Genomic DNA, 14,737 nt, shown 5'->3' on the forward strand with positions numbered 1-14,737 from the left:
ATACTATAGGTGTGCATTTAAGATAAGTTAAAATGTATCAAAACTATTCAAAGCATCCTCATACAGTGTGTGATTAACTGCAGACGGATAGTCAATACAGCACTTCTGTAAGTTTCAAGTTGTAAGCATTACTTAATAGCAGTACTGTCACTGGGAAACTCACACAAAGAATGTAGGCAGAAGCCACAGGGACAGACCTGAACAGTGACTCCTGGGAAAAGGCTGTGCTTACTAGATGATAAAGTCAAGCCAAGACGGACTGCAGACTACTGGTAAACCTCCTAGTAATGTAAACCTGAAACTGACATCCTGTGCCTTTCTTCCTTCCCTCAACCAACTCCTAAGAGGCACAGCACAAAGCCCTGGCAACGCTTGCCTGTGAATGCGTTCTTATGCACACAGCCTAATGTTTACCAGGAAAAAAAAAAAAAGCAGTGGGAAAGGTGGGTGGAGGCAGGAGGGACAGGGAAAGCGGAGACGGGGATGGAGGGAGGGAGGGCTTCCCTGAGTGTCATGATAGAACTATACATTGTTGAGTAAGATATTAACGGTTAAGAAGCAATCAAGCGGTTCTGGCAAAAATGGCATAAATAACGGTTTGCTCTAACTTAATGAACTGCTGTGTATCTTGGCTTTATCATGGATGTTACATCTGACTCTTCACTGAACAGTTAGAGGAATGCCCCCTCAAAAGGCAACGAACAACATAATGGCCAAGCAAGATAACCAGAAAGTAGGTGCTAGAAAGTTATTTCAGCAGTAACTTGATAATAACTTCAGTGATCACTACAAAAGTCACAGTATTCTTGGACTCCTAACTGACGCAAAGAAGACCAAATAAATACAATACAATGTGAAGTTTTTATATATACTGTACCATTAATTTACAAAATTCATACAACAAACCTATATAGAAAACAGTTTCTAATATTATTTACAGACAAGAAATTTGAAGTTGACAAATAACTTGCCTAAACTACAAAACTATAAATAAATGAGCCAAGACCCGAACCCAAGTTAGCAAACTCCATGCTTTAACATGACATTATTCTCCAAAAGAGCAGAATGGTGCCAGGTACATCATGGACACTAGATTAGTATCCATTGTGGGAAGAATGACTAACAGAAGAAAAATCAGCTATCACTGTAAGTCAACTTCCAAAAACACAAACAGAAAAGCAAGAGTACCTTAAAAATTTGGGATAGACTAAACTGCCAGCACAAACTACAGAGTGTGACAAAGTGTCTTGCAAATGGTAACAACTTGTTACAGAATGACCTCAGTGCTGCCATAGGAAACACAAGGGCCCTTTCTCCCTGAAAATAACAGGATTTTTATGACTCTACAAAGCCAAAGATGGAAATGCACCAGACAGTTCAGAAGGAATGGCAAGCACAGATCAAAAGACTATCACCCACATTTTCTTAGTATGGAACAGACCATTCATACTGTCAGAACATCAGCTGACTTTAGCTCTAATGTTTTCACATATACTAGAACGCTTATTATATTCTAGCACTATCCTTTCAATAACACTCTGATCAAGAGTCCTTCTATCGGGCTCAGGACCTTATTTTATGCTGCTGACTTTTGGTCACATGGCAGAACCAGCACAGAAAACCTGCCCAAAGACCACCACACCCCAGACTAGCCAGCAACTTATGAAGTCTAACGTGAGAGAGAGATTTGCTCAAATATACCTATTCAACTAATCACACTTTCCCTTCAGAGGCTGAACCCAAGCTACATGGGGGAAAGAAAGCAGCTGAAAGGTACAAAAAGGGTAGTAAACATTATTAATGAGGCAGCTACAGCTATACTGAAAAGACAGAGTGAGGTTACAAAGAAAAGAAATGCTTTTTGTTGCCAAGACACCAACACCCAACCACAAGAGTTCCATCAGTTTCCACCCTAGTTTTTCTATCACTAGTGAAAATCTAGAGAAGCCAACTGGACTAGGTCTCCACTAGGCCCAGGCGCTTCTGTCTCTGTTATGTTTGTCACCTAAGACTTTTCGGAAAAACCTCTCCCCTACCAGAGCCAAGCCAAACAAGATTATGTGCTTGCATATAAAATAAATAAATTAATTAATTAATTAATTAATTAAAGAGCCTGAGAGCTATTTTCAATGAGTTCACATGCATTCACACACTAGCTTTCAGGTACTAGGCAAGCTGGGTGGTAGCTAGCGACCCAAGCCTTCCAGTTCCCACATCTGCAGTGGTTTAGAGACGATGTTACTCAGCCATGGTTACCTAGTCTAGAGAGAGGAGCTCAAAAGGAATGCTAAATCTTAAAAATTAGCACCTTCCATCTTCGGGCATGGTTAAAGTACCTCGAGTGCAGCCAGGATGATCCGGATGCAGGTCCCCAGCACCTACATAAAAAGTCAGGCACGGAAGCCTGTATAAGCAACTCCAGGCCAGGGACAGAACTTCACTTCAGTATAACCAAGCACTAAGAGCCAAATCCAGTGAAAGACCGTGTCTCAAAACAGAAACGTAGAAAGCAATCACGAAGACACATGATGTCAATCTCTGCCCAGCACGTGTGCACATGTACACACACACAAAAAAAAAACAACCCATTATAAATACTATACATCAATACTATACATCAAGAGCTCCAGAGAAGTTACAAGACACAAAGCTATCTCCTGTAAAGGCTCCTTGCTCTGTGTGTGCATAAATGCATGTGCGAGTACTGTGGTAAGTGAAATGGTTTTCTTATAATCACTTCAAATAAAGGTTGATTGGTCAAGCGCAGAAATGACAACTGGAAAACAGGAAGATGTCTTACGGAAAAGGAAGGCCTACTGATCCTTCTCACACCCACACAAAGGAAAATGATCAGCTATTCTCAACACGAAGCCCACGGATGGACAGTGGGCAGCACACATAGAACTCAATATAGCTAATGAGCAAAACAACACAGAAACCCTCCTACAGAAATTCCTATTCCTCTAACTACCTCTGCCTAAACTATCAGAGGAAGCTTCTTCCCCTAGACCACAGCCTGTAACTATCGTCTGTGCACTGTGCCTAGTGCCTCATTTCTGCTTCTCTTCGCAGCATCCCTTCCTCTGTGAGTCCCATTAAAAATCAAAGTTGCCAGTCTTAACTAGGACATACTTGGAGTTCAGGGCTGCCAAGACACCTCACTACTCAACAAGAATCTCAATTGTTTCTATAAAAAAAAATTTTCTTGCAGAGCTGAGAATGTCTAAAAGATACAGTTCTATTTCTCAGAGCTAATTTATTTTCAGTATATTCTCAGATAAAAGGGATAAAAGTTCCCTATTCAAAACCCAAATTATAATAAAAACTATGTTCTTAAAGTTAATTCTTACATAGTAACATCTCATCTGAACATTAGATATTCTAAAATTGTTGGCAGATTATATGAAGCAGTAAAGGCAGAAGGCTAGTTACTAGTGCTAAAGCACCCAAAACAGTTTTCATTTTTTGAGAGGTGGATAATTTAACCACATCATTCTATCACTTAAACATTATTTCAGGCAATTATTTCATTTGCCAGAAATATGCCTCAGATACAAGACACAAGCATTTGAGTATGAGGAGCATGAGCCTATAATCTCAGCACACAGGAGGCTGAGGGGGAGGATGATCTTGTATCTGTGTCCCTCCTGGAATACACAGCAAGTTTCAGGCCAGTCTAAGGTATATAGTGAGATCCCATCTCAAAATAGAAAGGGCTAAAAATGCTGTTCAGTGTTAGAACTCCTGCCTAGCATTCATTGGGTCCTGGACTCAATTCCCAGCACCATCACAAAAATAACAAAAGCAGCCCTATTTCTTGAGTTTAAGATTCAAAGATTTGCTGGGTGTGGTGGTGCACACCTATAGTGTCAGCACTCGGGGAGGCAGAGGCAGGCAGATCTCTGTGAGCTCATGGCCAGCCTGGTCTACAGAGCCAGTCCATGACAGCCAAAGATACACCTTTGAGTGAGAGACCAGTCTCAAAAAACACACAAGCAAAAATACAAAAATTTACCCAGGCCCATAGAGATGCAAATTGGAACAACAAAAGTTCAAAGGTCAAAAAAACAAGACCAGTCAAGTTTGTGAGTTAACTCTTCCAGCAGGTAATTTTTACAGCAGGACCTCAGCTGTTCTGATAACTACCGCTGGACCAGCTCCTGATGTGCGCTGTTTCTTTTTCTCTCTTCATGACACACTCATGAGACATTCCCAGCTCAGATAGCGCGTGCTCCTGAAAAACCTGCTCCACAAGTGAGCGCTTCCTTCACACAGGACCACATATCTACAATGTTTGCTTTACCTTTAAAATCCAGTATTATTCAATCAATATTTGTTTTATGTCAGTATTTTGCACCTGACCAAAAATATTTGTGTGACAGAACAGATGCTAATGAGATTTTGGAAATGGGTGGCTCTGAGGAAGAGCCATAAAAACAAAGTGGAATTTACAGCCAACATGCTTAAAAAAAAAAAAAAAAAAAAAAAAAAAGCTGTAAGAAAGAAAAGCTGCTAACATCTGATTAGAAGGTAATTGATAGCAAAAATGTTGGTTTTTAGTCCAATTAAGTACAAAAGCAACAGATCTGGTGCGTTACACAGTTCTCTTCCAATGCAAAAGTTTCCATCTAAATTTAATTGAGAAGTAATAATAAAGTTCCCATCCGACTTGTGCCATTCAAGTCTTTTCCAGCAATAACTTCTAACATTGTAATAATATGCCAGGAACTGTTCTCAGAGTTTTGCATGTAGTTTTTATCTTCTTCTGGTGGGGGGAGACAAGGGGTAAAATACACTGGTCGGTCCTATTTCATAGGTGAAATAAGTAAGGCAGAAAACGTTAAGAGTAAATTTCCAAAGGTCACATGAGCAATCATTTGTGCATACAAAATTTTACCAAGTAGTCTGGCTCCAGCTCATTACAATAAAGCTACCAGTAAGCTAACTATATAGTCAATTGCTCTTCATTTGAAAAGGTGTAGACATTGAGGCTCTGTTGACTAAGAATGTACACTCTGTTTCCTAGTAGCTATGTGGCATGAGTGTGTTATTGACCTTCTCCAAGCTTCAGTGAGATGGGAATAATGGAGAAACATGTCTTCCTTCACAGGCCTATCCGTAGGGTTTAGGAGGCACTATCCAAGGAAAGTGCTCGCAGGGTGCCTGGAATTCTAGTACCTCATACATCATAAGACTCATCTTCATTTTCATAAACTCTCCTCCGAGGTAGTATTTTCTAAAGCAAAACTCACCAATATAAAGATAAAAAGAAAAACAAAACCAGACCCAGTAACACACAGCTGCTGTCTCGGCACTGGGGAGGCTAAGGTAGGAGGACTGTGGGTGTGAGGCCAGCATGGTGCTGTCTCGGCACTGGGGAGGCTAAGGTAGGAGGACTGTGGGTGTGAGGCCAGCATGGTGCTGTCTCGGCACTGGGGAGGCTAAGGTAGGAGGACTGTGGGTGTGAGGCCAGCATGGTGCTGTCTCGGCACTGGGGAGGCTAAGGTAGGAGGACTGTGGGTGTGAGGCCAGCATGGTGCGAGGCAAACGCCACAGGGACCGAGACTTTCACGAGAATGTGCTGAGTACTGCAGGGACGTGACAGTCAGTCCCCGACATCAAAGTACACAGTCAGAACAACCTACTGCAGCACAGACACAGGCACCAAAACCGCTGTCTCTGGGCTTTCCTCCTAACCAGATGCACCACTGTTTTTTAAGGTTTCCTTTGCTTCTGAAGGTGTTATCAAAAATAGGTAAAGAAACCTGAAAATACTCCTCCTCCCAAATCTAGTGTGAAACAATGGAGATTCTTTCAGAAGAAAATGAACTTCAGGCTCTTAACCTTATCTCCCCAAATATTTTAGCTATCTAGGACTAACGATCTCTTTTAATCAAGCTGAAGAAAAAGGGCAGTAAGAGCTAGAAGCTCAGAAGAAAGAGGTAGAGATACAAATTAAGAGAGTAGGAATGAATTAGAAAAGGAAAATACTGGTTAAGTCTAAGGAAAACGTGTTTTATTCTGCATTTTACCATGTGTCTCAGAACAAATCAACTGGTTGCTTCCAAGGTTGTCTATCCTTACATTTTAGCTCATAAAACCAGTAAAAAGAAATGTACAGAGCACAGGAGGATTTCTGTCTAAGGGCAAAACCAACATTACACTATGTATCTTACAGCTTGGCTTCGGATCAACTCTAGGAACAATGGCTAAATCTAAAATATTTCCATGTGCCACTGGAGGAAACCTAGGTACCTAGTTTCTAAATGATAGGGGCATTTCTAAATCATTTTCAGTAGTCGTTCTATTTGAAGATATTTTGCCATGCCACAACAGGGAATAATACTGTGCCTGTTTCCATACAGATCTGCCGTGTCCCTATAGGAAAAATCCCTCTTTTTTAAAAGATACAGTCACAGAAACCCACACAACTTTGCACGGCTGCATTTTATAACACAGTAGAAGAATTTATTGCCTACAAATCAATATAATACTTTGTTTTAAAAATGCGAAAGTACTTTTCAACATTAAAGCAGCCTGTGCAAACCAAAAATTCAGCTCATATAAATAAAACCATGTTAGAAATTAATAGGTAATTTGTTTTCCCGAGGGTTCTTCTTACAGTAAAAGAGGAACCACCTCTGCCTGTGCCCCTTGTGCACTGGCAGTCTGCACACTCTGTTGGACACTTGCCTACTGTCAAGCAGACCTCCAGTTCTCACCTGCACTACCCAATCCAAACAAGTTCAAGTGTAAACTCTATCTGCTACTGTTTCTGTTCTTGTAGCTCATTTATGAAGAGAAGGTGTCTTTAGGAAGAAAGAAAAATTCTTGACAAAAGTCTTCAAAATTTTATAAGCATGTACTTCTTTTTTCCTAAAATCTTGATAACAAAATAATGGACAAGAATTTACTATTTTCAGTTTTATAATAGGAATCAAATATTATCTAAAGCGGTCATTTAAAATTCCCTGTCTCAGCCTGGCAATGGTGGCACACACCTCTAATCCCAGCACTCAGGAGGCAAAGGCAGTTGGATCTCTGTGAGCTGGAGGTCAGGGTGGTCTACAGAGCTGGTTCCAGGACAGCCAAGGATACACGAAGAAACCCTGTCTTGAAAAAACCAGAACCAATAAATAAACAAACAAACTGATAAATAAATAAATAAATAAATAACCTTGTGCCTCTGCTTCCCGATTGCTGGGTTACAGACATATGCTATCATATCTGAGTAGGAAAAACTCTTGATCAAATAGCACCTAAAGTGGATATAATTTTATAACCAGAATCAGGCTTAAATATAAATGACTATTAACTCAACTTTGTACAACAATAACAGAAATTCGTATGAACATTTGTTCATACAGACTATGTGCAGAAAAGCTTCGGGCACAATAAATCCATAAAGTAGGTGCACAGGTCAGAAAAGAACAAGAAAGACAGATACTTGTTTGTTCTGAACTGGTCCCAGTTTAGCCTCTGTCATGTCTACCAGGACAAAATGCCCTCGCCTAGGTGCCTTGAATTTAGCCAAGTGCCAACACAGCACTGGTTTTTTTTTGGTTTTTAATTTTTTCTGTAACGGCCTAGAAAAAAAATCTCTTGAAGACACAGGAGCATGTGTTTTCTTCTTCTGCGATCCTGTCCTGTGGCGTGGCACGAGAATTATGACGGGGAACGACTGTGAATGACCCTGCGAGGCTAGTGAGTGGCACAAAGACCTCCTCGTGCTGTCTTCCCTCCTCCAACATCAAGCTACTTTTCTTTCTTTCCTATGATAATTAGCAAGTAAAACAGGCTGGAAAAGGTCAAAAGAGCATGTAATGTGTGTAGTAATGCACAAAAGATAACACCTTGCAAATGTCAAAAATACAGGTTTAATAATGTGCAACTAATGAAGACTGTTTATAAATTAAATGCCACCTACTACACATTTGGTCCCTAAATATATTATGCTATTAGTCATTAAAGTTAGACCTATAAGTACAAATTTTCCATCTGTAGAAAAGTAATCTGTTTTTAAATTAAAGAGAAATCATTACTTCTTAAAAATAAAACTATCAGGCTATAATTCAAGTGTAGCTGCTCATAGTCACTGAGTAAGTTTGATAATAAAACATTTAAGTTTCAACCAATGTACCTGTGTTGAAGCACATTTAGCTGAAATAACTTTTAGTCTGGTTTATTTTCATCACATATAGTACATTTTTCCAACATAACATGTACATTCAATATAGAACATTTCCAGTAACAATTACAGTCTTTCTAATTTCCTTTCACAGTATATTTTAGTGCAAAGCACTGAGAAGGGTAAATGTTTTTCTAACTATAGAAGCATTTTATTATGACCTTCTAGATCTTTGACATTTAAAAATTTATACAAAAAGTATACAGATGGACAGGGTCCATTCTAAGTACAGCTGTGAACCTAAATAAAAACATGGTATATTTTCCGCAGTACCTTTTAAAATAATTTGACACAAATTACTAAAAAATAAAATATTCCCTAAAAGTACAAAATATTGATACACAAAAACCTGCCCAAAATTTCATAAAGATAGATGTATTTCTTTTTTCCTAAAATCTTGATTACAAAAGATGGACAAGAATTCATTATTATCAATTTTATGGTAGGAATCAAATTTATCTAAAGTGGTCATTTAAATTTTTCCTTGGGGAAAATTAAGACGGACACCCCATCTTCTTCCCCAGCAGCGTTGAAGGAGATAAACTAGAAACATAGCAAGTGGCTGCACAAGGGCTGTCTGCATCTATGGAATGCCAGAACTTATTACCTTCATAGAGACAGTAGCAAATGTGGGTCCTGTTAAAATTGGAGCTGAGAAAGAAGGCTGCATCTGTCATTAAAGTGCTTCATGTAAAATTTAAAGAAAATAGGGGAATGTTTAATTTTCATAAAAAGTCTGATGTTTTCAAGTGATAAATGTAATAATGATCTATGCATAAAATTAACTGGAACTTTTTTTGTTGTATATATTTTAGAATAAAACTTTCAAACATTTAAGTGCTTAAAAAAAACTCAAATATAAATGGATGCAAATAATTATAAATATTCAGTAGGCTACTAAATATTCATAATGTACTGATACTAATTTGTCTTTTGGTCCTACTAACATATTCTCTACAAAGATGGTATTTTATCTCTACACTCTAGATAAAATTTTGCATGTAAAGTGAAATAAACTTAAACCACTAAAAATACAAAGTTTATATCAATTAAAAACTATTGTTTCTTCAGCTTGTTGATCGTTTTAATCAACAAATTATCTGGAAAGTGAAATCCCAACATTTTGTAGAAACTGTAGACCATATGTACCAGGTCTACAAGGAGAACATGTAATATCACGGCTACCCGCAAGTGCTGGGAGAGGCCTTGCCTTAGACACTGGTTAGATGGTTACTGTTTTAGTCAGATCGGCAGTTACAGTTGAAAACTTAGGAAAGTGTTCTCTTTTTTCTCATAGTACCATTTGAAGACGTTTAGTAGTTCTAACAACTTAAAGTCTTTCCACAAAAATGAACTCCAAACCTTTTCGTACATCACTTGAAGTTATCTGAGGAGAAACAGGAATAAATGAACACTTTTGAGTTTACCAATAAAACCTTGGTCTTAAATTACACAACAATAAGTAACTTCTAAAGGATGGGTTCATCTTAGGTTTTCCACACAAGTGAGAATAATGCGATAACCAAACCACATTAACAGCCTAAGCACTCAAACTAAGAACTCTGCTTTAGAGCCTGTACCTCAACTTGTTGACTGAGGACAGTAAATGTCTAATTGCAAGGGACACAGGAGCTGCAAGCAAACTTTAAAAATATATAGACTTAAAAACATCAAGGAGCCTACTCCTTATTTTGCATTTTAAAATAATGTTTGTATTCTTTCTTCCAAATAGGGGTTTTGCTTTCCTTTTGGTTTCTGTCTTTCTCTTCCTCCCTCTCTCCATCTCTCTCTCTCTCTCTCTCTCTCTCTCTCTCACACACACACACACACACACACACACACACACACCTCACCACTACTGAATAATACTAACTATGTTGAAATGATCACTTGTAAGTTTATTAAACAGAAAGGGAAACAAGAATATATGCACCTAAAAAAAAAATCTTTCCCTTTTATATCAAAACTTAAAAACTCTCCAACACATAATCCCAAAAAGAAGAAAAAAATTCCAACTTTTGCTTACTAACTTTCCCCTTTCCCCACAAAGCAGTGTGCTAAAAGTAAATAATAAATGTTAATTCTTCTAAATTCTATCTGGGGATTTTTTTTTCCTAAGTGCTACACTTTATTTAAGCATTACAAATTTTTACAATAATTACAATGCCTCAAAATGTTTTTCCTAGAATTATCTCCTTCATAAATTCACTTTAATATATTTAAATTTCCTACAATGGATGAGGATTAGTAGACTAAATAAAATTAGTAGACTGAGTCAAATTAAATCTGTGCAAGTTAGTTAAACACAAGACTTCTATGTAAACATAGACCAAAATAATGGATCTATTTTACAACACTACAACAAAAGCACTGACCCTGCGTCCTCCACCTACAGCTAGACTGCATCACCCTGTGAAAGGCAAGTTCTCAAGTTAACTGTGTTCCCAAGCTACTAGAATTCAGGTCACTGAGAAAAAGCAACAGCCGCCCTCTTGCAGCTCCCACCGCTGTATGACTTATGGAAGAAAATGTATGTTAAAACAGACCCAGCTATAAATTATGGCCAAGTGACTGTGCTTAGTTCCACAGGGGGAGGGGGGACAAAACTCTGTAACTGTTCCTCACCAGACAAGAGCCTTAGATCTTGTACTTCGGCCTTTGGTTTTGTTTCCTTCAGGTGAACTGGTAGCATTTGCCTTATGAGTTTTCTTATGATGTTCAAGGTAAGTCTTTTTGGCAAATGCCTTTCCACATTTATTGCATCTGTGAAGAGAAAAGTTTTTTGTGACTTTCACTTCAATACCGACGTCAGCTACTTCATACTTTTTACTAGGAGAATTGGAAGTGGTGTCCTGTTTTGAATCGTTGTGTTTTGCTTCATCCCTCGAAGGGCCTCTCTTTGCCACTTTGTTCAGAACAAAATCAATGGGCTTTTTTATCGCTCTGATCTCTAAACTGGCTGTTATCTTCCCCAGGTAGCGGGATGACTTTTTATGGACCACAGTTATGTGCCGAATCACATCACGTTTCCGCCGAGTTTCGTAAGTGCAGAGGGGACACTTGTAGAATTTAACATAAATGTTATTTCCATCTGTGTGTAACTCAATGTGTTTAGTCAAGTTCTGCTTGGAAGTAAACTGCCGTTTACAGAGTTTACAGTAAAGTTGCTTAAAGTCAAAGCCAGCGGAAAGTTTTGGTTTCCTGGTCTTTTGCTGGCCCCCTGCGGGCGAAGGACTAGCTGACTTAGGGCTTTCAGAGTCCTGTTTAACTTTATTTTTCTGTGTTGCTGGTGTGTTCTTCTTTTCATTTGAATGATTTGTTCCCTTCAGTTCATTCTGTGGAGAATGGGTGATGGAAGGGGGTGAAGATTCTACAGAGTCTGCTGGTTCGACTGTAACTTTTGCTTCTGAACTGTTGGCAGTATTATTGTTAGGGCCTTTCTCTCTTTTAGAGTTTGCTCCAGAGAGAGTTATCTTGTGGACAATTTGCATATGTCTCTTAAGCATTATTTGTGAACTATATTTCCTCTTGCAAAGGAGGCATTTGCATGCAGTTAAATTGTATTCAGCCTTTGAAGACTTTTGTTTTCGAGTCTTAAAAGATTTTTTAGGGGACGCGGAATCCAGGAACAAAGGCTGCCCAGGCTTTGTCGCTATATCAGGAGTAATTGAGTCCCTCCTCAGTCCTCTATGAACTTCATCAAAATGCCTCCTTACATTCGCTTTTGTAGCAAATGATTTACAACAAACGGGACAACTCCTACTCAGTGAAACCAGAACACTCTTGCTACGTCCTTTTGAAGGCTGGTTGGGCGCCTTCCGTGTCTCGATGTATTTCTTTAGCTCCTCCATCTTCTTCTTGTGTACTTTTCGAATGTGTCGGCGAACACCTCGTCTAGAATTGAATTCTTTTCTACAAAGACAACAAATCAGCTGGTGACCAAGGTCGGAACTGTCAGAGGTCTCCACGTCAGCCTGCGCTTCCTGAGGCTGCTCCTCAGCAGGAGGCGCAGCTTCCTCCGAGGCAGTCTCTGCGGGCAGGGGCTCCACGGCCTCCACCACCTGTGGGTCTGGATCGGGGACTGCTTTGGGCTGCTCAGGGCCTGTCTCCTGTATCTCAACTTCAGTCTGTTCAGGGGTGCTGCTTGACTCTGTGACTTCAGCAGGATTGTCAGTCCTTGAAATATACTGAAACACTGCATTCTGGTTGGTTTCTATGGGTTCTAGCTTGATGATATATTCTCTCTTGTCTACTCTTGGGTAGATGGCTTCTAGGAGATCACTTATGGCTTGGCTTTGTTTATCATTTACATCAGGAAGATCTGTTAAGGAAAAACAAAACTATTGTTTTTAACCTGAAATAATTAACCTGTCTTAACCCTCTAATATTTTAAAATACATAATGAAACATCTTTAAGTAATACATGTTTCTTTTTATAGCAATATCTACTTTTCAGCATTTCATGAACATAAAACATAGTTATGACCTAAAAATTTGCTTAAATTTATCAGAGTAAGAAAGGTATACTCTGAAGAGCTACTCATGCTTCTAAGTTTCCTTATTATAAAATCACAAACACATGAAATGTCCTAAACAATAAAAATACTATCATTTATTTTTAGTCTGAAATTTTTAGAGTACCAAAGCCAACTCAAGTTCTTCCAACCCAGGAAGGATAAAATATCAGCAAGGATGTTACTATATATATGACGTTTAATACAATACAGTAGTATACTAGTTACTGTAAGCAAGCCTTAATAAACAATGTAGATTACTTCCATTGGGACAGTAGGACATCTCACAAAAATAAAAAATATTTGCAAGTCAACATAAATGGCATGAGGTATGAAAAACACAATTTTTTCAACAAAACAAAACTTTAATGAAACACCTGGCTAGGAACTATCCCTTAGCCTAGTGGTGTAACAGCAGCCCCAGTACAGGCAAGCAGACAGTCTGCCCCAACAAGGCTGTGTATATGTGGGTTCTAGAGGCACGGACTCTGATCCTCAGGCTGGCAACAAGAGCCATCTTCCTAGCCCTTCTTTCTTCCTGTAAATAGTAGTGAGTGTGGTAATACTTCCATGACAGTATACGTAAAACCACCAAGAAAATACACAATAATGTGGCAACTCCACTTATCAACTATACGATGTAAATTACCTCTACAACTTAATAATGAAGAACACCAACAAATAAAACACTACTTTAATTAAAATGTTAGATTTTAAACCAATTTCTCTAGACCTTTAATTTGTAGCTCAGTAATAAAAGTTCAGTAAGATCAAATACAAGCGCATGATTATCTTCAACACTAAAACGTTATTATTTTTAGTCCCAAACTTTTAGATTGACAAAACCAACCCAAGGTTTCCATAACCCAGGATGAATAAAACACCATGAAGAATGTTATCATGAAAGAGTTTCCGCAAAATATGGCCATATCTTAGCATAAAAGTTTCTATACAAATATGAGTATTTATTTTATCTGTACCCTATACTACACTTTAACATAAGTTACTAATTTAAAAAATACTGCTATTCAGTTTTTACATTATATCTCCCTATCAAAAAACTTTTTTAAAACAGTTAAGTTTGAGTGTAGATTTTAGTATGTTTATCCTATAAGACTAATATCCACCTATGAGTGAGTATATACCATGTGTGTCTTTCTGTTTCTGGGATATCTCACTCAAGATGATCTTTTCTAGTTCCCACCATTTGTCTGCAAATTTCATAATTTCCTTGTGTTTAACAGCTGAGTAGTATTCCATTCTGTAAATGTACCACAATTTCTGTATCCATTCTTCCATTGAGGGACAGGGAATCTTATGAAAAAGGGGAGATAGAAAGACCTGGAGGGGAAAGGAACTCCAAAAGGAGACCAACAAAACCAAAATATCTGGGCCTAGGGGTCTTTTCAAAGACTGATACTCCAACCAAGGGCCATGCATGGATATAACCTAGAACACCTGCTCAAATGTAGCCCACGGCAGCTCAGCCTCCAAGTGGGTTCCCTAGTAAGGGAAACAGGGGCTGTCTCTGACATGAACTCAGTAACAGGCTCTCTGATCACCTCCGCCTGGGGTGCGGAACAGCCTTACCAGGCCACAGTGGAAGACAATGCAGCCAGTCCTGATGAGACCTGATAGGCTAGGGTCAAATATAAGGGGAGGAGGTCTTCCCCTATCAGTGGACTAGGGGAGGGGCATAGGGGGAGAAGAGGGAGAGAAGGTAAGATTGGGAGGAGATGAGGGAGGGGGCCACAGCCAGGATACAAAGTGAATCAATTGTAATAAATGATAATAAAAAAAGCTTCTCCCCCCCCAAAAAAAGTGAGTTTGAGTTTAAAAATGTAAAAGATCTACATATCTATATATCAGCCTAAAATAACTGTCTCATTTTGTAAATCCACAGTTTAAAACCCTGAACAGGAAATAATGAAGTTATCTAGTATTGCTATATTTTAAGGAATTTACATTAATTCTTTACTGCAAGAAAATAACACTACACATTATTTATTTATTTATTTATTCACACAAGAAAAGC

General features: G+C 38.6%; 1 protein-coding gene across 3 annotated transcripts in view; it reads right to left on the minus strand.

Annotated features, from left to right (window-relative positions):
- The window catches only part of Znf800 (zinc finger protein 800), a 51,206-nt gene that overhangs the window by 19,174 nt on the left and 17,295 nt on the right, over positions 1 to 14,737 (minus strand). For 2 of the 3 annotated variants that reach the window (XM_021637600.2, XM_060373968.1), the window contains exon 5: positions 10,814 to 12,509. In XM_021637600.2, coding sequence (XP_021493275.2) covers positions 10,814 to 12,509 — 1,696 coding nt within the window. Of the gene's footprint in view, positions 1 to 7,858; positions 9,576 to 10,813; positions 12,510 to 14,737 lie in introns of those variants that run through there. The other variant, XM_021637602.2, reaches the window with a different exon arrangement.

This window comes from Meriones unguiculatus, chromosome 21 (assembly GCF_030254825.1).
Source record: "Meriones unguiculatus strain TT.TT164.6M chromosome 21, Bangor_MerUng_6.1, whole genome shotgun sequence".
Classification (NCBI taxonomy): Eukaryota; Metazoa; Chordata; class Mammalia; order Rodentia; family Muridae; genus Meriones; species Meriones unguiculatus.